We start from the raw sequence: 24,399 nt of genomic DNA, 5'->3' as shown, positions 1-24,399 counted from the left end.
GGCTACAAAGATGATTAGGGGCCTGGAGCATCTCCCTTACGAGGACAGGCTGAGGGACTTGGGTCTTTTTAGTCTAGAGAAGACTGAGGGGGGATCTGATCAATGCTTATAAATACTTAAAGGGTGGGTGTCAAGAGGATGGGGCCAGTCTTTTTTCAGTGGTGCCCAGTGACTCTGGGCAACTACAACTGGGCAACTACAACTGGGCAACTACAACTGGGCAACTACAACTACAACTACAACTCCCTCTACAACTACCTGAAAGGAAACTGTAGAGAGGCGGGGGTTGGCCTCTTCTCCCAAGGGAATAACGACAGGACCAGAGGAAATGGTCTGAAGTTGCGGCAGGGGAGGTTTAGATTAGATATTAGGAAGAATTACTTTACTGAGAGAGTGGTCAAGCACTGGAACAGCCTGCCCAGGGAGGTGGTGGAGTCACCATCCCTGGAGGTATTTAAGAAACGTGTAGACGTGGCTCTTCAGGGCATGCTCTAGTGCCCGGGATTGTTGGTTTGTGGTGGGGTGTTGTGTGTGGGGTTTAGTTGATGGATGCTGCTTGCTGCTTTTTTTTTTTTTTTTTTTTTTTTTTTTTTTTTTGGGGGGGTGTTGTTGTTTGTTTGGTTTTGTGTTGTGTTTTTTTGTTTGTTTGTGTGTTTTTGTGTTTTGTTTTTTTGTTTTTTTTTTTTTTTTTTTAATGTGGTTGGACTCGATGATCTCAAAGGTCCCTTCCAACCACTAAGATTCTGTGATTCTGTGATTCTGTGACAGGGCAAGAGGAAATGGGCACAAACTTGAACATAGGAAGTTCCACCTAAACATGAGGAGGAACTTCTTGACTCTGCGGGTGGCAGAGCACTGGAACAGGCTGCCCAGGGGGGTGGTGAAGTCTCCGTCACGGGAGACATTCGAAACCTGCCTGGACACGTTCCTGTGCAACCTGCTCTAGATGGACCTGCTTTGGCAGGGGGGTTGGACTAGATGATCTCCAGAGGTCCCTTCCAACCCCATATGATTCTGTGATTCCGTGAAAACTATGAGAGGGTCTGTCTAACCAGAAGTCAATTTTTAGCAGTAATTGTAGTAAAGTCAAGCCCTCTGTTGTAATAATACTTGTTTGGAAGAATACGGACTTCATGCTTCCATTTTGATTTTTGTTCTTTACTGTAAGGCAAAAAAACCCACTAGTGTGTAGATTATTTTATTCCTGTCCTCTTTGGCATGGTGAAATCAGTTTTCAGAAGCTGTGCAGTCTAGTCATGGTGTTTTTAAAATGTATAATGTGTTTTAATAGAAAGGTGAAATGTGGTTTCACAGATTGGCTTGCTCTCTTGCTCTTTGTGATTTGCAAGGGTGAAGCAGAAGACATCAAAGATGAAGGAAACACTTTTTGACAAGATTATTATGGTTTGATTTTTCACGAAGTACAGAATCTTAGGAAATTCGTTTACTTTCAGTCATTCATCAAGGAAAGAAATACCTCAAAAAGGTGAAGAGGCAAAAAGCTGGCATTTCATTAGAGAAGAATTAAAGCCTTGGGCAGGGGGGGAGTCTCCCAAACTTCAAGAATTTGTTTCAGAATAAAAGGAATTGTTTCATTTGATAATGTAAATGAGAATGAGCACTCACTTAGCATCTTTACTGCCTTCAATATATTACTCTGAGAAAATTCCTATCGTACTATCTTGAGGTTTTTACTACTGGCTGAAATGAGATAGTCTTGGCCTTTAATGAGAATGATCAAACAAAATTGAAATGGAAAATATTCATAAGTGCTGTACTGCATGATTTAGGTTTTCTTTCATCAAATAAACGAGAAGAAATAATCCAAGATGCATGGTATGCTAGATACAAACAAAATAATTACAATAAATAGACTGAGTATTGGGCATATTAGTAACTACATTAAGCAAAAACTTCACATTTTTAATTGACAGATTTTCATTTGGTATATTGATTTTACTTGTCAAAGAAATTTTATGCTAGTGACACTGGTAGAAAAAAATTAGATTTCTTAGTTCTTTGTCTACAGAATTTTTCTTTCCCCAGTTTTAGTAAGAGGCCTTTTTCTGTAGAAACCTTTTTTAGTGTTCCTAAATACTTAGGGAATCACAGTGTGAAGCTAATGCTTCATATATGGAACTTATTTGGTTTATAGCTAATATTGGAGCTACTTAAATAATTTTGCTGAGAAACTAATCTACCATTGACAAATAGTCTTCTGCAAAGCACAGCCTTACAAAATCTGAAAGGAGCCTCTGAATAATGAAACTGCATATACTATATGTATCATCTTTAAAAGTTTTTTGGCTTCTTATGCTGCATATGAATTTTTTTTTCTTTTAGAATAGTGTGCTGTTTTGCTTAGCAAGAAGCATAACCTTTTAACTGTGTTTAAACATCTACAGAAAATCCAAAACTGATTTCCATTTTCAATGCATGACCAACTATATTGGACTCTACAATGTTTATGTCTCTGTATGGAATAAAATGTTGATTGTATATGTTTACTCATTCAACGATAAATTATATTGTATACATACCATATCTATACATCTTCATTCTGTCTATATGTCAGAAATGTGAAATTTAAAACTAATAAAATTGCATTAGGTCAGCTTTCTATTTGACTTTTTTTTCTTACTTTAATGGCATATCTTAACAGAAATTCTATCTAAAAATCATTTAGAACTTGCATTTGCTGTCAGTTTAGATCAAGGCAGTTGTATGTCAGTTATGGGAAGGGACCAGAAAAAATTCTAACCCATCTATGTGAATTGCTAATTAAATGTCTTTTCTTCTCAGCATATTTAACATAGTCAAATAACTGTCTCCATAACTCATTCAAAGAAACTGGCATTCATGTAGAAGAAAACAGTGTCTTCAGTCATCACCTATAAAATATACTGAAGACTGCTCAGTCACTGAAGTTACCTTTGCTACGTCAAGTTGCAGTGCCTAAAGATAAAATTGTTTATTGAAAACCTGTACATAATCTTCCCTTACCAGTAATTCTTCTGATATCTGAATGTCCTTAAATAAGGAAGAGTAGTTCAATGACCAGGTAAAAGGCAGATGCAAAGCGATTGTTTAATGCTTCTCTTTGCTGCCTGATGATTAAGGACTGGCCTTCCTGTCTGAGATTACCCATTTCAAAAATTTTCTTTCTCTCTTTGATGTTCCTCCTTACAGCTCTCTTGGTCTGAGCACGTGTTTCTTTGAGTACAGTGTAGGAAGAATGTTCTGATCTCATATCTTATTTTTTTTATTATTTTTTTTTAGGAAAGGCCAAAGCAAAAGCATTGTAATATAATAACAGTTCTAGCTATGCTAGGAACCTTTTAGTGCTGTGCGACTCTAGTCCTCTGTTGTGTTTTGAAACTGTAGGTTCTTTGGGTAAGGCCATCTCTCCTGTGGAAGATTGATCACAAGCCTCCTTCAATAGCTGTCCCTAAATCCTAAGGAGTTGGGGTTTTTCCAGTAGGAGTTAATGATCTGTATTTTAATTTAATTAGTTCTCTTACAAACGTCTAAAGCAGAAGGAGGAAACATGCTAATGGAATTTTCATTAAACATTTTGGCCATAATGCTATGAACTTGAACTAAAAAGGTTATGCTCCAAGTCTGTTTTTAGAATCTAAATTTAAGAGTTCTTTTTTCCAAGACCCTTAGCATCTTTGACTTCCACGGGATTTCAAGTATCCATTGAACATATATAAGATTGCATACATTGGGCTTCCACATTGTACAAGTGTGCCTTGCCTGTGCAGATTTTACTGCAGGACATATTTAGAATTAGATCTTCAAATCAAAATTTTTTTCATCTGGCTAGAAACAGTATCCGGACTTGTGTCCATAGACACAAGGCCGCTTGAGTGACTGTGTTAAAATAACATTTACTGTACTGTGTAACTAACAAATGGAAAATAGCATGCAGTTTAAAATTTTTTATTGCTGTTTCAGGAATGTTTGTCCAACCATTTGGTTTTTTTTCAGGAATCTACAGTTCTCTTCTACAGTTTTGCCTTTGTTGGAATGATAATAGCTTTTTTCCTGTTGATTCAAACATGTCCTTGGACATACTACGTATACTGTCTCTTGCCAGTACCAGTGTGGTATGCAGTTGTGAGAGAGTAAGTAAAGAATACATTTTACAAAGAATGTCTAAAACCAGGTCTGTGCTTCCTTTTTGTTGACAGCTAAATTTTTCCCATAAGTTTGGGAGAAAAAGTTAGATATAATTTTATCAAACTTCCCAAAATGCTTCCTAAGACATTTTAGAGGACTCTGGTTTATATTTCACTTGACATATAGAATAGTTTCCAAACTGAATGATACATCTGCCAATTCTAGAAGATATCTTTTCTATTAACAACAATAAATTAATGTGTTTCCAAGACAAAATGTTTTTAGTACTCTTGTAACTGTAGCAACAGGATGCTAAAATCTTGGGCAAATACCTGCAGCAGCTGACTTCTTTTATAAAATGGGACAGATTGTTCCTTTTCTTCAGTAATTTTTTTGAAATAGTCTGACCCTGCAAAGTGTCAAATAAGCTGAACTCCAGCTGCATTTGAAGAATGTGTGTTTGTCACATTGAGGATTGTGCTCTGATATTGAAACAAACTTGTCTTGTTTGGATCTCCTTTTATCCAAATCAAAAAAACGCTCGTTACCTTCTGATTTCTATTACTTACCTAACCCGCTGGCAATTCTGTAGATACCAACTCAGTATTATTCAGAGAAAATGAGACCAACTGCAGTTAGATAATGAGCTGCCTCATAAAACACTGGAAAAACGAACTGGGGTTTTTTTCCTCTCTCTAAAGCTTCTGAATGTTTCATCAGTTATGACGGACGTTAAGCACAGCATAACCAAAAATATTCATAAACGCAGAGTTGATTTGGATAAAGAGTAATCTGAAGTTTGTCCAAATACTGGCGAAGATGTGCCAGAAATGGGAGGGAAAAAGCTTGGAGGGTTTTATTGTAGATTTGATATTGAGTAAAACTGGGCAGAAGGAGCCTCAAGCCATCACCTGCTGTTTCTAAACAGCAGGCAGGATCAGCAATACCTAAAACATTTCTGTGTTCTGACCCTCTCCCCGCCCTTCAGAGGTAAAATCCTATATTATTTCTGTTTTTTTAAAACAATTACTATCTTGTTCCATCATTTTGAACAGACTTCCTGTTATTCAAGACCTTGCCACAAATCTCTTGTCACTTCGTATTGGTCAGTCTATAGGATTCCTCTTGGTTTGTACACTGGGAATTGAAATACTAGTAAGTATTTTATCCATATGTATGAACAGGGTATCTCATTGCTTGCATTCTACCTCTTTGAGGAATTCTAAGTTTTATTAATGTGCTTGTTTTTCAGTCTTCTGTTGGATTTTTTTTTTTTTTTTTTCACTAGGTCTTCAGCTTTTTCTACCGCTCTACCCTTACTATTGGTCTTCTTGTCTTTGCTGGCTGGCCAGTGATCACACAGCTGTGGGTTCAAGCAAAGGTACTGTATTGCTTTGCTTAAAAAGAGCATTTTAAATGGCTAGCAGCTGATTGCATCTTAGGATGGGACTGGTCTCTTTGGAATGCTGCTCTAGATTCTTGTTCGCTTATGCTCTTATTCTGATCTCTGTCATGAGCAGCATGTAGCCAGGCAAGGGAGTTTAATATGATCTGGATAGATCTGTTATACAAGAAAAGTAATAAGACTGCTTAAGAATTTTGGGGTAGCTATGAGTTAACTATCAGTTTTCTGTTGTTAATGATAACTAAAAAATGCTTGACTTAAAATCATATGAAATGCACATCATTTCTCAAAATGTCACAGTGGCAAAAATGTTGACGTGCACAATGGGTGAAAGTGCCACCATTTTAGTAATATGATTATTTATCAAAAAAAAAAAATTGAAAACAACTGAAAAACTCTTGTTGATTCATAATTGTCTGCAATCAGCTGGCACACGTTGTTCCTCAGAGGCAGATTTCTGTGCTGTTGTTCCCAGGGAAAAAAAAAATCAACTTTTGTAGTTATGGGTGTGAAGTGGCACAACCTTTAATATAAGAGATATTTCTTCTATTAGTTTATTCAAACATCTCTTTATTTCATAGGATACCTAAAATCTAGAGTTCTGGGGTAACATTAACATTTTAATTAAAAACAAATAAAACGGAGTGAAATTGCTAAATCTTGCTTTGCAAGAACTGTCAAGATGGAGGCTTGTATTTGTTTATTTACCTTTTTTTATTGTCATCAAGTAACTTGTCTTAAAGCTGGGTATACACAGAAGATGTTTTGTAGCACTGAACATTTCCTTTCAGAACTTGAATCTGACTTGAACTTGAAAACTTTAAGTGGTGTAACTCTTAATGTTTCTATTTAGAGTAAAATACCTGGGATAGGTTGGTGGTTTTTTTCCCCCTCCTAGCAAAGAGTTGGGAATTATGTAGATGATTATGGTGGTTAAATCAAATGGCATTCAGATTCAAAAACTGGAAAATGTTACAATATTGCTAGAGAATAGGTGATTAGCTAGCAGCTGCAAAGTTCTGATGAGATTAGTTTTATTCCTTTCTTCCATAAGGTTATTCATCAGCTTTTTGATGACTGCAATGTGAAGGCCACACTTTGAGAAAGTGATTTTAAGTATAAGCTTAGCTTTAATTCTCATAGTCTTTGATAAGATTTTGACGGCTGTGTAAATGAGATTCTTTTCTGTATTAAATTGAAGTGCTGTAATACCAATGACCCTGTGCCCTTTTTTAAGTTAATTTTACTCTTGATAGATGCAGGGGGTTTTGCCTGTAGGAGATGCTAGTAGCTGTTAGTAGTTCGCTGAAGTATTTTTTTCTGATTAGACAAGTGTCTCAATTGTCTGTCCACATGACCTCCAAAAAATCCCATTTGTTTTTCTTCTTCCAGAGAACAGCATTGATCTGGACTCTTCTGTGTGTGCTCCTGGCAATATTTCCTTTAATGCCTGTTGTAGGAAGAGAACCAAACATTTCTCTGGTGTAAGACTCTCATCTTCTTTAAACTTATTTCCCTCTTTGATATTCAAAATTTAGGCTGACTTTTGATATATATGAGGAATTGTATTGTTGAAAGCTGGCCGAGACAGGTATTGAAATTCAGAATTTAAATAACATGATTATAGAGACCTTGGTTATTCACTAATGTGAATGAGAATAGACTTTTAATTCTTTTGCCACATCGATTTGCTCTTTGCATTATTCTGTAATTTCTTGTAGAGGGAAACATTTCTCAAAATACAAAAACCTGCAAATTTTACATGAAAATAAAGGTTATCATTAGAGGGAGAGCTTCACTGGGGTGCAAACATGGTAAATACCACTGACATGAATAAGAACATTTGTTCAAAAGCAATTTACTTTGACAGCATCTTTCTGAATTCCTTCATGTAATTTTGAATAATCTGTCTTTGAGTAGCACTCTGTACCTAATGAAATATTCAGGGAAATAGAACAAATAGGATAGGCAGAGCTCTCTTCTTCCTTGGTGTCTCCTTTGTATCTTCTTTTTCCAGTTCTGCTTCTCCGTGCTGCTCATCTGATATTTCCTACAGTTGTTGATTTGCATTTTTTTCTAGTGCATCTTTGTCATCTGTCCCTCTCCTCTTTTGAGCTACTCTTTCATTATACAAGCATTCTCTTATATCTGGATGCTATCCAGGTGGTTGGTCTGAAGGCGTTAGGCTTGTGGTATCATTGTAGTTACTGCAGAGAGACATTTGAATTGACCTGGATGGCAACGGCTCCTTCTGCTGTCTCGCAGAAGATACTATGACCCGTTGGAGCCCGGGTGCCAGATCCTCAGTAAAATATGGGATTTGAGCAGTAATATATGATTACAGGTAGAATTATGAGCCCAGATATTTCCAAAATTATTGACACTCTGCCACAATGTTTTTCACTATGATTTAAATATATCTGTAGAAAACCCTTCTTAGTCTTGGTGCTTTGGCCCGTTAGAAATATTCAGGACAATCTGCTTTGGCTGTATTAACAACCTCTCAACTGTATGTACACATATATGTATTTCTGCTGATCCAAACTGAGGGATTTTTTATTATTTAGAACATTTGAGCACAGCTTAGAAATCAAAATGGAATTAAATTATCTTCAGATCTTCCTCCTCGACACTTCTTTCCATTCACCTTACCCAGGCTGTACATCTTCCTATTTATTATTCTTATGAAACATTGTACCTCTGAAACAGTTTGCAGCCGTTGGAATCTTGTCAAGGGAGTTTTGAAGCTGAAAAGGCTTGAAGCAACAATTAAAAATATATGTATATGTGAAACTTCAGGATATTGAATATAAGGAGATGCTGGGAGAGAAGATAGAGGATGAAGAAATTAGAGTACCAGTGAGAAACAGGTGCATTTATTAAATCTGTTCTTGAGCAGTGGCACTATACATCAGGTCAGGGCTTCTTCAGTACATTAATAAAACTTGTATGGTACAAACAGGGAGCTGCTGACTCAGCTCAGTCATAAAAAAGGAGCATACAGGAGGTGAAAGCAGGGTCAGGTGACCCAGGAGGAGCACAGGAGACCTGTCTGCATATGCAGGATAGATTAGGAAAGCCAAAGCTCTCCTGGAGTTGAATCTGATGTAGGATGTAAAGTACAAGACAGCGTACAGCAGCAAAAGGAAGACTAGGGAAAGTGTGGCCCTGCTGCTAATTGGGATCTGGTGATAAAGGACATGGAAAAGGCTGAGGCCTTCTTTTGTCTTCATCTTTACTGGTAAGACTGGCCATCAGGAAACCCCAGCCTTCGGACTGCTGAGACCTGTGGGAAAGTCATAGCCTTAGTGGAAGAGGATCAGGTTAGGGAACACTTAAACAAATTGCACGTGCATGAGTCTATGGGCCTTGATGGGATACACCCAAGAGGGCTGAGGGAGCTGGCTAATGTCACTGTGCTAGTCTTTGAAGAGTTGCGGCAACAGCTGGTAGGAGAGGTTCCTGAGGACTGGAAGAAAGCAGATGTTCTCGCTGCTATCTTCAAGAGTGGCAAGACAGGGATCCAGGGGACTACAGGCTGGTCAGCCTCACCTCAATCCCTGGAAAGGTACTCAAGCAACTAATCCTGGAACCAAACCATTTCTAAACATAGGAAGGACAAGAAGGTTATTGGGAGTAGTCAGCATGAATTTATGAAGGGGACCAACCTGGTAGCCTTCTAAGATGAGAAGACTGGCTCAGTGAGCCAGGGGAGAACAGTGAATATTGTTTATTTTGACTTCAGCAAGGATTTTGGTACTGTCTCCCATAATATCCTCGTACACAAACTGATGATGCACAAGATCAGTGGACAGTGAGGTGGACTGGAAACAGGCTAAACTGTCGAGTTCAAAGGATTGTAATCAGCGGCACAAAGTCCAGCTGGAGGCTAGTCACTAGTGGTGTACAGCAGGGGTTGGTACTGGGGCCAGTACTGTTTTAACATCTTCATTAGTGACCTAGATGATGGGACAGAATGAACCCTCAACAAGTTTGCAGGTGATACAAAACTGGGAGAAGTGGTTGATGCAGCGTATGGACATAATGCCCTTCAAAGAGAAATCAACAAGCTGGAGAAATGGGCAGACAGGAAGCTCATGAAGTTCAGAAAAGGGAAGTTCGAAGTTCCGCACCTGAGCAGAAGTAATTTCCATGCACAAGCCACCAGTGTGCCCCTTGCAGGAGAGGCCAGTGGTGTCCTTGGCATCACCAGGATGGTGATGAGGAAGGTGATTATTCCTCTCTACTCAGGCCTGATGAGATGCATCTGAAAGTGCTGTGTCCAGTTCTGGGCTCTCTGGAAAGAGAGATGTGGACATACTGGACCAGCTCCAGAGAATGGCTGTTGAGTAGGGGATTAGAGCATCTGTCACAGGAAAACAAGTGAGAGCTGCGACTGCTTATCCTGGAGGAGAGACTGAGAGAGCTGGAAGTGGTTATTCTGGAGAACAGAAGACTCAGGAGTATCTTATCAATGATATAAATACCTGTCTGGGAGAGAAGAATAAAGAAGACAGAGAAATGGGCAAAAATTCAGATACAGGAAGTTCCATTTAAACGTAAGGAAAAAGCTTTATTACACTGAGGGAGGTCACGCGCTCAACAGGTTCCCCAGAGAGGTTGTGGAGTCTCCATCAGTGGAAGTATTCAACACCAGCTAGACACAGGCGTGAGCAGCATGCTGTAGTTGGCACTGCTTTGAGTAGGGAGTTGGACTAGACTGATCTCCAGAGATACCTTTCAATCTCCATTCTGTGAGCAAGTAGCCTGCAACTGTGTTCTTGTATTGGTTGGATCATTACTTGAAAATTGCTATTGAGATCGACCTATGTAGCCTGATTTCAATGAATATGAGGTATTTGTACATTTTTGTGTTATGCCTGAGAAAACACAATGAGCGGAGCAGTCACAAATGGACATTTTTGTCAGTGGTCCCTCAGTAGAGATGCCAAGGAACAAGTGGAAGCAAGGGCTGTGTGGTTTGACTACTTCCATATCAAGGTTGTAGCATGACAGAGAAATACATGCAGGAAACTTCTGCTGCCTTTACAGTTCCCCTGCTTGCTTGATGACTGCAGGAAGACAAATGGAGGTGATATTAGTATTGGTCCTTTAGTGAATCATGTCTGTTACTTTGGAACAGTGTCATAGTTAGCAGATTTACTCAATACTGCCAAGTGCTATTTTTTTTCCTGTGTTTTCGTGATGAGTGACAATCTTCCAGTTAGTCTTGCTGTTGCATTTAAACAAAGCTATGTGTTTGATAGTACTGGTGGTGTAATTACCCTGTTAGATGACAAACCTGACAAACTTGAAACTGCTAACTATATCACTGATAGCTGCCACTATTTTGTTCAAAATATTATTTGGAGGTAATCGAAAGTGCCTAAAAATAATGGGTGACAGATCAGATATGGCCAAAATGGAGATTTTTTTTTTTTTTTTTTTGCCACTGCCATAAGAAGAACATAAATATATTTGTTGATGGCAAGCTTGTATTAAAAAAAAAATAATAAAAAATAAAAAACAAAACCCTCACAAACAAAAACCCAACCCAAACCCACAAACACACACCCACAGCCCCCTCCCCCCAAAAAAAAACCCCTACCAGCCACTACAAAAACAAAACAAAACAAAACAAAAAAAAACCAAAACAAAACAACAAACCACACTTGATTCTGGGTTGGGTTTTGTTTTTCTGAAGTTGGATGTTGAAGTTGCCTTAACACATTAAGTCTTGATACTGTAATGAATTATTAAATCTTGATGAAGAACACTTGGATGAAAATTTCCTGAACCTTTTGATGATACTGTCTGGGATTTTATTGTTCTTTTGTTTGTTTTTACAGAATAGCAGCTGGTTTGCTGACTCTCTTGATCTCTTGCTTCTCACTGGGATCGCTTTGTAAAAGTGAAAATAAGTACAGAAATAACGAAGATCTGAAAATACATTTTTATCAGGTCAGTTAATACTTTTCCGTAATTCTGAATATTAAGAGGGGGTTTTTGTGCAAATTTTTACATGCTTTCTAAGAACATATTCCTACCGAGGTCACAGTTTTCAGGAAGAAAATTATTGTTCCTAAGAGTTTTCCCCTTGACTGTTTCAAAAGGACCATGCGCTCATGGTAATATGTGTTTTAAATATCATAATGCTGTGTTCCCGAAAGCTTATCCGTGCATATTTATGTGTATTGATACACAGAGGTGCATACACATTTTGATGCTCTACTCGGAGATTTTGAGAGCTTCAGTCTGTGTCTGTAACTTGCAATGACCTTTGTAGGAACTGCACGGGCTTGCTAGTTCAGGGGATTCTTTCCAGTTTTTGGCTGTTGAATCACAATGCGAGACTGATACAGAGCTGGGTTTTCCGTTGGTTAAATCTTCTTTCAGATGAAATATGAGATTATTTTTTTTCTTTATAGCTTCATGAAAAAGGTAGATCTTCTCATAGTAGGTGCTAATTAAGTTCTAGAGTTCTCTAGCTAATTGAGATTCTAATAATACCTTGCACGTCTGCTATCCTCTTTTTTAATTTTTTTTTAACTTATTACAAGATAATGGTTTTATTTCAGGACCAGCTTTATTGGTTATGACTTACATACTGGAGTTTCTTATTGAGCATTATATCAGTGATTTAGGTATGGAGCTCAAATTGGTTAAAAGGAGGGGGGGCAAGAATAATGAATGCTTAAAATGCCTTTACCTGAGCACACACACACATGTATAATGTGCTGATGGTTTCTCTTATCTTTTCAAGCTTAACTGTGGAAAAGAGGTATCAGTTCCTTTCCTAAGTATTTAGGACAGCTATTTCCAGTATATACTCAGCAGAGGATTTCTCACTGGAATGCCTGAAAACAAATTGTACTGGAGGGGGGAGTGAGAGAGTAGATGGGTGGGCCAACGTCAGCTCACTATGCAACTGCTGCAGCATCTTATGCGGTGTAACTTTGTGGAGAAGCTTACAAGTTATGATGATGAATTAGAACTGTAGTCAAAAAGTAATGCCAGACTACTCTTAAGCCAACTTTAGAGAATCAGGAAATTCACTCACAGAACCCTGAGATACTTAATTAGATAAAAATGTTCTGCCTGCTTGTTCAGCGAGTAACGTCATCGTTTTTCTCCCAACCTTCAAGAAGATCATAAAGCTCCTCAAATTGCTTCTTAATCAGAGGATATTTTACAATAGTGACATCTAATTACTAGTCTCTATTAGATTTTTATTTCAAAAGCTTACTTGGGAATGGAAAATGTGGGATGCACCATTCACACTCAGGGTAAGGAAAGGATTGGGAGGGGAGAGTATTCAGACTTAGAGGGAGAAAAGGACATTGCATGTTTCTAAGTAAATAACTTGTTTTGCAGTTAGGTTGCATAAGAAAATGTTTCAGAAGACTAGTATTTCTAGGCAATGGAATTCCCTTGTTCCCCTTTTTCTTTTGAGTGGGAGTTTTCAGTGGGGACAGGGAAGTGGGTAATCATCAAAAATGCTGGTTTAGAGCGTTTTGGTTTATAGCTCCCAGGCAGTTTTAAGGGTGAGATGAATCATCTAGTCAGATGAAACATACCTATTTTGCAATGACAGCCAGTGATGAGGGCACTGACATTCATATACATAAGCACACGTGATCAGGTTCCTGCTTTGCATCTGACAAAGGTTTTCTTAAAAGTACTTTTTTCAGCTCCCCTGTGTGTGGTGTTTGGAGGCAGTGACTGAAGGTCATGTTTTCCTCTGATAACATTGTTCCTTCCTAGACAGGAAACTAAGATTGGTTGGTTGATGTTTCTTCATTTTGGGAAATGAGAAGATAGATTAATTTGCTAGAGGTCTTTGTGTGCCACTTTCCTGGCAAATATTCACTGAATTGGAAGGGAAAGTATGGTGGCCCTTCCTTGTACTCTTTATCGTTTGTCTTGGGGATTCTGCTAAACTCTTGGGTAGGTTCAGCTCTGACTAAAAGCCTTTGAATTGCTCAATGGAAAAGGAATAGCTGATGTTTCTAGGTTTTTTTCCTTTTAGTAAAAAGCCTACTGATCTTGCCAAACTTCTCTGATCAGGATCCCCTGAGTACTTTTTTTTTTTAATATCCTTTTCCTCTTTGTTTTGGTAGTGTCTGCTGTGTGCAAGAACCCTCTTTTAAATCCTTCATTTCACCTATCTGCTTATTTGGGGTGACATACATTTTTATACAAGAAATAAGATAATAGTTCCGAAAGACTCAGGTAGTTCGTAGAGTTGTTCTTTGCAAGTTATTTTGGAATTGCATCTGAATAAAGACACTTCCCTTTTCAGTTCTCTTCCAATTTCAGTCAGAGAAAGAGAGGAATTCAGCATAGTCTAGGCTTTTTGTTGTGCTTATGATGAATTTTTTTCTCTTCTGAAAGCAGCTTTTTTCTTTCTTGTCCAAGTGAGTTTCCTTTTCCGTCTGGGAATTAGCCTGTAGTGAAGATACCATGTCTGGTACGGAACAAAGCTTGTTCCATTACATTAATTGCTCTCCTTTTGGTCGAAAAGAAACCAGAGCTGGCAGAGACCTTCAGAATAGGTAAAAAAACCCCACCAGTTTGCATGTAGCCTCCACAGAAAAGATAATTCCCTTTGATGTACACCTTAGCAAATGAGTATGAACTACATATGGATCTGAGAGGCCATTTACAGGCTACAAATTTAGTGACTGATTTTTGTACCTATACACTATAGATCTCCAACATGGGTATTAACCTTAAAGAAACAAAAAAGCCCCACCACAAAGTTATTTTTCAGCAAAAGCATATAAAGACATTTCTAAAAGTAAAAATGCAAGCTTGAGTAACTTCATATGGTTACATTTACACTTCTGTTACAAACACTTCAGTTATGTTTAGATCTAATTTTAATGTTTTAATACATGTCACTGTTTACTTGAGGGAAAAGATACTAATTAGACTCTCACAGATTCTGAAAATTGCCAAGAGTTTCTCAAGTTTTCTATTCATATCATTAAAGCAGGAATAACAGTTTTTACTGAATGTTGTTTGCTATGGCAAGGAGAGAATTGTCTTTTAGTTAATACTATCTTTGAGAAGTCATTAAAGCTTCAGGAATGGTGAAAAAGAGGAGTTATTTCTAATCCATCAGCTAGACTGCTGCAGTGCTTACTGTACAACTTAATATTTTTTTCTGGAGTAAACACCAGTTTCTCTTTGCCAGCAGTTTCATAGGTGAAGTCAGTTTTTGCTGCACTACCAAAAATACTGCTGTTTCCATTGGTTGATAATGTTGGGCCAAGTTATTATTCCTAGGAGGCTTGAGCTTCATGTGTGTCCCAGGTGGTCAGTTTATTAGTTTTCTCTTCTAAATTAGGAGGAGAAATAAACAGTAGGAATCCATGTCATATTGGTGGAACTAGGAGACCAGAGGAGTGTTTTCGTCCAGCCTTGTGTACAGTCCAGCTGTACCAGGTGCTGGTTCTCCTACCATTCTCTCTATGGTTTGTTACCATACTAGATGCTTAAGAAAAGCTCCCAACCAGAGCTGCTGGCAAAGAGGTGCTGGGACTGCAGATGTCACCCTTGGTTTTTTCTTTCAAGCTGTGACCTATAGATGAGTGTTTCTGAGAAGCCAGCTCTTAACTGTTCAAGAAACATCTCTGAACTTCAAAGAAGGTTGTGAAGGGGGAAAAAAGTCAGATTCTTGGCTGGAGACCACAGTTTGCATCTCCAGGTTGCATCTGCACTGTTTCACAGACCTGGAGTTGTTGGTGAAAGCTGAGAGCAGTTTGAACGTTACTTAAACCACGAACACAGGAATCATAAAAGCAGATGCTGGGCTCTTCCCTGGACACTGGCATAGATCTAGCGGCAGTAAATTGGGTTTACTAATGTGCACAGTTCATCACAAGTCTTCCAAGGCACAAGGTATATTATGGGAGATGACAGAAAAGTAAGTGCAAAGTGACTTCAGCAGTGGCTAGGGGATAGCAAAATGATTACCACAGCTCATGACACTAAAAGAGGTTGAAAAAATATATCAAAGGGGAGACATCTGGTCTGAATACGGCAAAAGCATCCTAAATACACATCAGAGGTCTAAAGAGGCTGATTCCCTGAGCTTTTGGAGGCTTAATGCTTCGACCTACCTTATTGATGTCACACAGAAATACAAGTTACATGTTCTTGTGGCCTGAAATTAAATAGAAGCAGCAGATACTGAGCACTTGTGAAACCAGGCCAAAGGACAATGCTGACTGTGGGGTGTATACTCTGGGCAGGTACTACTAGGTATCTCTGCAGGGTATCTCTGTCAGGGAAATATCAGATGTTCATATGGTAAAAAGTGACAGATGTGAACACTGTGTAGTTGCTTTGCACAAAAAAAAAAGAAAAAGCCACAATAGCAATTATATCTCGTAATGCAGTTTTAAAGGACATGTTTGCAAAGTACCATGCATGCTTGATTTGCCTTTTAGTGGAACTGCAGAGTTGTGAATAAATAGCAGTAATTGAAAATTTGGCTCAAGCATTTTCTTGGATAATTGTAATCTTTCAAAAATAACTGACTCATGGGATAATTTTCCTAAGCTTTCTTTGCACCTACCTGATGACTGAATGGTGTCTCTTGAATTAGTCATAAAAAAAAAAAGACCTTCTTCAGCTTCACTGCTTCTCTAAGACAGAGGGCTCTGCTTGAGGTGGTTAAGACAATTTCATTTGAACAGCCTGCTAAGACTGCAGCTTCTTTCCATCTCTTAAAATCCACCTCCAATCTGCTCTACTGCTGCTGTCTCTTCTTACAGGAGCTGTGCAGCCCATGCAAAGCTCTTGCCTTAACTAGGCTTCTCCTTCACCCTGTACCTCATCTTGCAGTGAAGCCGGAGGTTCTGTTAGTTCTTCGTGGTTGCTGTTTGAGGACAAGTGCTCCTCAAAAAACTGGAGGCGTTTGTTTTCAGTGGTTTACATGAGTATTTAAGGAGTTACTCTTGACAAAGAGCGTATCGTTTCAAGCCAGTGATCCAGAGCGCTTGTTTAAACTATTTTAAAATAGCACAAATAAATAACCATGAGAAGAATTTTAAAAACCCTGGAAGGAGGTGTTGAAAAGCATAAATTGTAAAAAGCTAGAAATACTTGACACTACATATCAAATTTCCTGTTCTTATGTTGACTCAGATGAAGTGGTTATGCAACTCTAAAGTGTATTTACATATTTAGTATGAGATGGCAGAGATCCATACATTAATTAAGTGTTTTGTTGCCTGATTCTTCTTTCTAGGTGTTGAGTATTGCACTTTCGACATACATTGTGAGCAGTACCCATGACAGTCTTGAGAACAAACAGGGATTGCCTGTATTGAATCAAATTATTAGCTGGATGACTCTAGGTAAGAACATGTTCCCTCCCAAACTTGTATGCTGATAGTTTGTGAGGTTTGTGGTTGGGTATGGGGCAGCGAGACTTTTATATTAACAGCTTACTTTTGCACATATTCCTTTATTTGACTCCTACTAGTTCTTATGTGTGTTCGCTATTCTTTCTGAAGTGAAGTTTTTTTAGGAATGTGTTAGAAAGTCTTCTAAAATATTACTACTTTGTAGGTTTGTAATAAAAGACAAACAATGTTGATTTACAAGTAGCTTTGTCTTTTGTTTTGAATATTCTGAATATCATGAAGATACATTCCCTTTTTGTTTCACTTGGAGCCACATAAAAGGTGATCTGAGATGTTCTGCAGACATCCAGTTAAGCATAGGGAAGCAAGGAAAGATTGTTGTTGCGTTTCAGTAGAAACTGGAACTTGCAGCTGATGGTGGAGACCATTGGGATATGGAAGTGCTTTTCAGAGCTGCCTTGCAAAATGCCTGTGAACTAATGATGCTAATGTATGATTGACAGCTATTAGAACATAATTATTAAAGAAAAAAACAATTGACAAATCTATGGAGTTTTCACCACTCTAAAATCTTAGGATTGATTAAACAGAGCAAATGTAATTATCACCGGGGTTATGGAATGCAGTAAAGCAATACCTTTGGTATTTCAGCTATAAAATCATTTCTGTACGGCTCTGTTAGAAGACGTTAGGCATTGTTCATCCCACAGTGATCTGGAATGTGAGATTTGTTTTACATCTAAATGTATCCCATGCAAAGTTTGTCAGCAACTCTTTGCTAAAAGTCAGGACTAGGAATTTAAATATTGCTAAAAGAAAGAATTACAACTCTTGCTATCTGGCTGATGGATGTCATATATTGTGTACATTTCTGTACTGGTGACATTGTTTTAACTTAAGCAGATCTTGTCATTTTTGGCAATCCTGCTTCTGTTTGAGCAAAGAGATCCGAAATTATTACAACTGTTTGTGATCAATGTGTGTGAGCAACACTCTCTTTGTAATGTAGTTTTCTTTGGAGCGTTTTCCTTTACATCCTGCTTTCCTAACTCTTCATAGCCTTCAAAGCTAAGTGGAGATCTCTGTGTGGATGAATCCCTTGCAGTTGTAAAGTCAATGAAATCAATGACGTCCTGCTTGGCTTACTGGAGCAGGAATTAAGGGTAAAGGTTATCTTCCTCTCCTGTATAAGGGTGAGAAAAAAAACTTTTTTCATCTAAGAGATGATTTGACCAGTCAGAGAGGTCTAGAGTTATGAAGAAAAAGTATATTAGAGATTCTCTTTGCTCTGGGTGATGATTCTATGGTAAAAATAAACCTGAAAGTGAAGTAAACTGTGTGTACACAGAAGTCAGTTTGCTGCCATGGTGGTATTGAATATTTTAGCAAAGACTTTCAGACTGGAAGTAATCATTTTAAGTGGATATGATATACAAGGAGCTTTATGCATTTGTTGAAGTTGCTTTACATAATTAAACACAGAACCAAGCAGGTAAAAAGCTAAGGCATCCAACAATGTGTCCTCAGTACTCCTGTTGGAGAGAAATGCCTTGTCACTAGCATAACCACAACTAGCATCTGCCTTGTCCCTACCATCTACCACAAACATGGCGTTGTAAGAATTAAGGTACAAAGGTTTCTAGTGTAGCTTTTCCAAGGTTGGTGTCATTTCAGGTAGTCAAACACCTCTTCATCTTTTTGCTTAGTTATGGAAGAATGACACTGCTACTTGTTAAACTCTCATTTTGCACCGCTGTATGTGTTTATATAATGAGAAATACGCAATTATCAGTATTTATTCATAATAGTGATGGGCTGGAATTGAGACTTCTGAAGTTTTCCAGCAAATTGTTCCCCCCTCCCCAGCTATTTATTCTGATGAATATGAAGCCTATCTTGTTTAAAGTTTTAATTTAGGCCTAAAATTATTTGTTTGAAGAAAGACTGGTTTTTGGAGAACCAGGCAAATGAATTGGTGATGGTGGGTTTCTGCAGGCCTGTGTCCAGCTGGTTTTAGCTGTTATGCTCTATGGTTGGTGCAGTGGACTTAACCACAAACATAGAGGTAAAACTAGGAGTCATAAAGTGAATCTAGCTGCTTCCCATGTTCTTCAGAACCATCTTTATCCTAGCAGATATTTCCAAATGAAGGTATGTTACATTTTAAAGTTTTCATCAGTAGAATTCTATCATAGCACCTTGCCAAATTTTGAGGAATTTGGGGTCACAACTGTGTGCAGAGGACACATACAGACATCTGTATAGGTCAGCCAGAAACTTGCAGATCTTTTGATGGTTAGTATCTGATGTCTCACATCAGAGATGGAAGGGAATGGCTAATTATCATCTACACCAGCCACTCATCTGTTGTCATCTGTGGTTGCGCCCAGAGAGCGATGCACATCTGATCTGTTGAGTGTCATTCACAGAGGCTGGTTGCCACACTGAATTTCTTTTCAGCTGTTCTGACTTGTGGTAAGGTCCCTGGAGTTCCTCCTTGAGCTGGACCTTCTTTAAGTATAAAAAGCTACAAGTGATGCTGAAAGACTGAAGCACCCTTAAAATGAAGTCACTTATTTTGTAATTGTCGCAGCGGCCAAGGCTGAAAGCCAGAACATAAAACATGCTGACCCACAGGTTTTAGTAACAGCCTCATCTCTCTATTGTCGATACGTTTATTGTAAATACTAAAGTATAGTATGACAATAAAAAAAAGTGAACACTTCCCATATATTACAATTGTATTTTGGTTCCTTAATAGAATTAATTATGGCTTACTGTTGATGCAGTCTTTGAGTGATTGAGGGCACTATAGCAAAACGAAGAATCACACCGATGTTATTTCTCAATGCACTTCTTCATAAAGGCATAAAATTTTCATATTAAAAAAATCAGGTTTAAAGATGAAATCACAACAGTGCTTTTCTTTCTCCCTTTTCTTGCCTCAAGCACTGGCCACTTTTCCTCCACTTTTCTTTCTCTGTACTGACACTTCCAGTATCCCATTTCCTCTCTTCCCAATTTTCCTCACCTCCTGCAAACCACTGGGCCCTGTCCTCGTCTGCAGAAGTTTCCCAGCTAGTGAAGTCTCTTTAGGGGCAGCACGGACTCTGCTAACCAGGGCCGACAGGGCAGCTGAGCAATGGACCACACTAAGGAGCAACACACCACTCTTTAGATCCTCCACCTGCATTAGAGAAATGCATTACAAGTTAAAGGCAAGAGGCATGAGTCACAACAGATAGGTCCCCTGTAGTTCCTTCAAATGTTCCTGTTTTGAAACTTTCAAGTTCAAGAAGTCGGTAGTTTCTGTATATGTACTACCAGTATTTTCAGTTGCAGCTCAGAATGTGGCAGGTTTCCTAATCTAATCCAGTAGAGCAATGGCTCTGTGACTGCAGTCTTTGGGCTGCTGGAGGTCCTCAGGTCCATGGTAAGTGGTTCATAGAGTCGTATTAAACAGTCATGTTTGACCTTTTTTTGGGATAATGCTTCTGCGTTATCTTAAGGGAACAGTAGTTCGTGAGGAATTATTAAGGGCGTGAACTAGAAAGCCAGGGAATTAACATGATAGAGAACAAAAATTCCTTTTAATAAATATTAAACACTCCAAACATTGGGTTTTCTTTAGCAAAAGTAACTTCTGAAAAGTAGGGCTTATATGACCCATATTGAATTTCTGTACATAAAGCATCAAGGTCTGAAGAATGTTATCTTGTTAGAGAGGATGAAATGTTTTCCATGCACTGACTGATGAATCTCTCGTTGTTGCAGTTTCTTCCTTGGTGTTGCCGTTACTGAGCCCTACGTTTCTCTTCCAGCGACTGTTCAGTGTACTGCTCTCCCTGATGTCCACCTACCTGCTCCTCAGCACAGGGTACTTCTTGCTTACTCTGTTTGGGTTGATCTTACGTATGAAAATCAAGGGCTAAATATGAAACTGTCTGTTGAATCTCATTAACATTTCTGTCAAAGGTGTAATGTGTGCTTCCTGCTGTAGTCTCACCATTTATCTGTTTGCTTCCCTAAATAAAATTTCAGGGGAACTTCCATATTTCTCCTTGTATTATAAACAATCTGTTTTGTTGACATTCCTTTCAGCTAGAACAAGCAGTGACTGAAAGAGTATGTATTCAAACAATCTTGCACCAAAATAAGTCTGTTTTAGTTTGCATCTTTTGTTGTTTTGGCATGTGCTTTTCTGCTCACAAAAAAAACCCCAAACAAACAAACAAAAAAACACAAAAACAAAAAAAAAAACCTTCTCTCCCAGCTGTTCAGCACTGGTGCCTAGTTATGGCTTAAATGATACTCAACAGGAGACAGGTAACCCTAAAATGAGGGGAATCTTATTCAGAGAGATTTTCATGGAAGTAACTTTTTGCAAAGGGATGCTAGTCCCCATAAAGTGTAGGCCTTGCTTCTTTTCATATAGAAGACAAACTCCTCAGAGCTTGTAAATGAAGAAAACACTGTCAGCCAACCCTTTTTTTCCCCAGACTCAGTAGCTCTTAAAAGCATAATTAATGGGGAGTGTAGGAACCATTCTTTCCACCTCCCCTCCCACTTATCCTCTGGATTTAATTACCATGGAAAATTAAGTGGAATAAAATATCTTGCAGCAGACATTTTACAATAGCTGCCTCTTGTGGATCCTCTCATTTCAGATGAAGCATATCTCTTTTTTTTAATCTCCTGCCTCCCCTTCCTCCCACTTCCCCATTAAGGTTTTGATCCTAATCTTACCTTCTGTCCACACACACTCTTATACTTGACCTTCTTAGCCTATCCTGGCTACTGAATAAAGCATTAATGTTATGCTCTTTCAGACTGGTAACCTCCCCCTTTGTATTTTGGTCCTGCACCAGACCCCTTACACATTGACAGCTCCCTACAGTCTTCCTACAATGTTCAAATAGACCAACAAATTTTGCAATAATTCTTAAAAAACAAACAAAGCAAGATGCTCAGTGCCAAGTATCCGGTGTTTCTCTCCTCAGTGCTCTGTTATATCATGTATTAATAACCCAGTGCCTTGCTTAGGTAATTATGGCACCTCTCTAGGTACAGTTAAATGGAAGTATTGAAGCCAGTTGAAGAGCACGGTTGCGTGTGACCAGTTGCCACTGTCTTAGTTGAAGGCATTCAGTTTGTAGGCAAGTGTAGACCACTGTGAAGCTTGCAGGTACTTTTTTTTTACTGATAACCCAAGCATTGTCATCTTTATATTCATTGACTGCTTATAATTGTGATAATTAAAGCAGGAATGTCTATCGAATTTTTTTTTTTTTTTGCCAGTTTGAAACTCCTTTGTTAGCTGTGTTAGTGGGGAGGCACAACACAGAAACAATATCAAGATTAATTGCAATAATTTTCTCATTTTTAGACAAGTCTGTGTCCAAGAAGGAAAAAAGTAAAAAGGAAAAACCACAATCTTGTCAGTATTAGTGTCACAGTCAGTGTCAGTAGTATAATTTTATCCCAAAAGAAAAAAATCACTGAGTGGCACCATGAAGTGCAACTGAGATCTAGAGGGCAGGGACAAACTAGTATTATCCAATGCCAACCTATACTCCGAAGTTATCCGGGGATTTTAATCTCTCATGTAAGCATACTCACAGTTTTCTGTGTTTGAGTGCTGCAGAAGCCAGAAGTACTCCTCTGAGGTCAGGGGTCTAGCTAGAATAGCTTAGCTGCCTTGGTTAGAGCACGACTTGATGCTGCTGTTGCAATGGACTGGTATGTGGTAAAGAAAAAAAATATAATGCTCTTTTTATTTTACAGATGCCAAATGTGATATTTTTTTCCCTGTTTCTTTCTAATTTTATTCCAGTTTTGTTAAAATTAATGATGACACAAAGGGCAGTCATCCAACATTGTGGCAGCCATCAAATAAGTAAATAGGTGCAAAACATGACAGCAGCCTCTGTTTCTCCTGCTTTTACCATTTAATTACTGCATGGCTTTAAACTTCAACCAACCAGCTGTGGGTACTCCTCAGAAACGGGGAGAGAGGGGGCAGAATGCCACTATGTCTTTGGTATATCATTTGTGTAAAGAAGAAAAGAAACATGTCAGTTATTTGATGTTAAATGGTTGTTAGTGACTGCACTTACTATGATTATTATGTTGCTCTTCAGGTATGAAGCTCTGTTTCCACTGGTGCTGTCTGGTTTGATGTTTGTATGGGTAAATATGGAGCAAGAAGCACTGCAGCACTATGGTCTTTCACTCAAACAAAAGGTAACAGCTCCAGATAGCTATATCAGGTTAATTATCAACTTTATCTTTATTTTCCTCTAGGATATAATAAATGTTCTGAGTGGTTTTCATGGAGCTACACTTTGTATTTCTTTAAGTTTGGGAAGCCAGTATCAGATGTTTTATGAAATGATAATGTGACCTTGTAAGACGGATTTATAATTGATGTTATTTAAGATATTCCACATCAGAGCCATTTCTAGGAATGCAGGAAATCATTTTGACTTAGTGGCATGTTCTGCGGGCTACAAAGCTCAGTTCATGAAGTGCAGTGCTAATTCAGCATAAGGTACAGTAACTCTCTTTAGAGTAAGTACAATGTCATTGTACTTTTTCTATTCTGATGGCAGTCTTGAGTGTCCGTGAGAGGCTGAGAAGGTCTCTTTTTCTTCAAGGATGGTGTTTTATTTATGCTTAGACAGACAAGGAGCTAGAGACTAAATTGGAACTAGTACATTCTCAGATTTGCTCAGCGATGGAGTTTTATAACGGGTATCAATGCAAGTTCTTTCACCCTAAAATTTAGCATATTGTGTTAGCAATTTTCAAAGCCCATGCTGCTCCCACTGCTACTTAGCTTTTAGATTAGGTGAATGGTTTAACAAACTGTGGCTGTGTTATTGGTTTGGTTAGATCCAAAGTGCTGGTTGCAGAGCTGTCTGGGTGCTCGGAGTCAGGCGGGTGTGCAGCACAGCTCTCCCCTGCTTCTCCCAAATGTGCCCTCCGTGGTGCAGGTCACAGAGAACCTGGGTACAGATGCATGGGAGTGGCCAGAGTCACTGGTAAGAGAAGGGGGGAAACACATCTTTCCTTCCTTTTGCAGCTCATAATAATTAGGGAGAAGTGCCGGGAGGTGAGATCTGAGCCAAGGCAGTCACCAGAGCAGACCTGACACATGCTATGGGTTTGCGGTTCTTCTGCAAGGGACACAGTTTGAAAACTTGAGAGAGAATAGACTTTACCAATTCAAAGCTGAATATCAGAAACGAAATTGGGAACCACTTTTCATTTATGTTACATATAGTTATGATATTTTGTGTGAGAATGTCCTGTAGCATCTTAAGTGATAGTAAAGGAATCTGAATGTAAAAAGTATATATTTAGCATGAGGCCATGATTGCAAGCGGAAGTTTCTAGCACAGCAGAGTTGTCTGTGGGATGTACTTTCTCTTCCACTCTAGAACCCACTCTACCTTTTGCGTCTTGTAACAAGGCATCTGTGATGCTTCT

The 24,399-nt window shown here is 38.5% G+C and overlaps 1 protein-coding gene across 2 annotated transcripts in view; it reads left to right on the top strand.

Annotated features, from left to right (window-relative positions):
- Positions 1-24,399, top strand: part of PIGN (phosphatidylinositol glycan anchor biosynthesis class N) — a 99,356-nt gene that overhangs the window by 56,185 nt on the left and 18,772 nt on the right. For both annotated transcript variants that reach the window (XM_074146242.1, XM_074146243.1), the window contains exons 14-21: positions 3,994-4,130; positions 5,181-5,280; positions 5,414-5,506; positions 6,923-7,014; positions 11,380-11,491; positions 16,791-16,899; positions 20,683-20,785; positions 23,049-23,151. In XM_074146242.1, the coding sequence (XP_074002343.1) occupies positions 3,994-4,130; positions 5,181-5,280; positions 5,414-5,506; positions 6,923-7,014; positions 11,380-11,491; positions 16,791-16,899; positions 20,683-20,785; positions 23,049-23,151 (849 nt within the window). The remainder of the gene's footprint in view (positions 1-3,993; positions 4,131-5,180; positions 5,281-5,413; positions 5,507-6,922; positions 7,015-11,379; positions 11,492-16,790; positions 16,900-20,682; positions 20,786-23,048; positions 23,152-24,399) is intronic.

The sequence above is a fragment of the Numenius arquata genome, chromosome 4 (genome assembly GCF_964106895.1).
Source record: "Numenius arquata chromosome 4, bNumArq3.hap1.1, whole genome shotgun sequence".
Classification (NCBI taxonomy): Eukaryota; Metazoa; Chordata; class Aves; order Charadriiformes; family Scolopacidae; genus Numenius; species Numenius arquata.
This window is presented reverse-complemented; position numbering and strand designations above follow the sequence as displayed.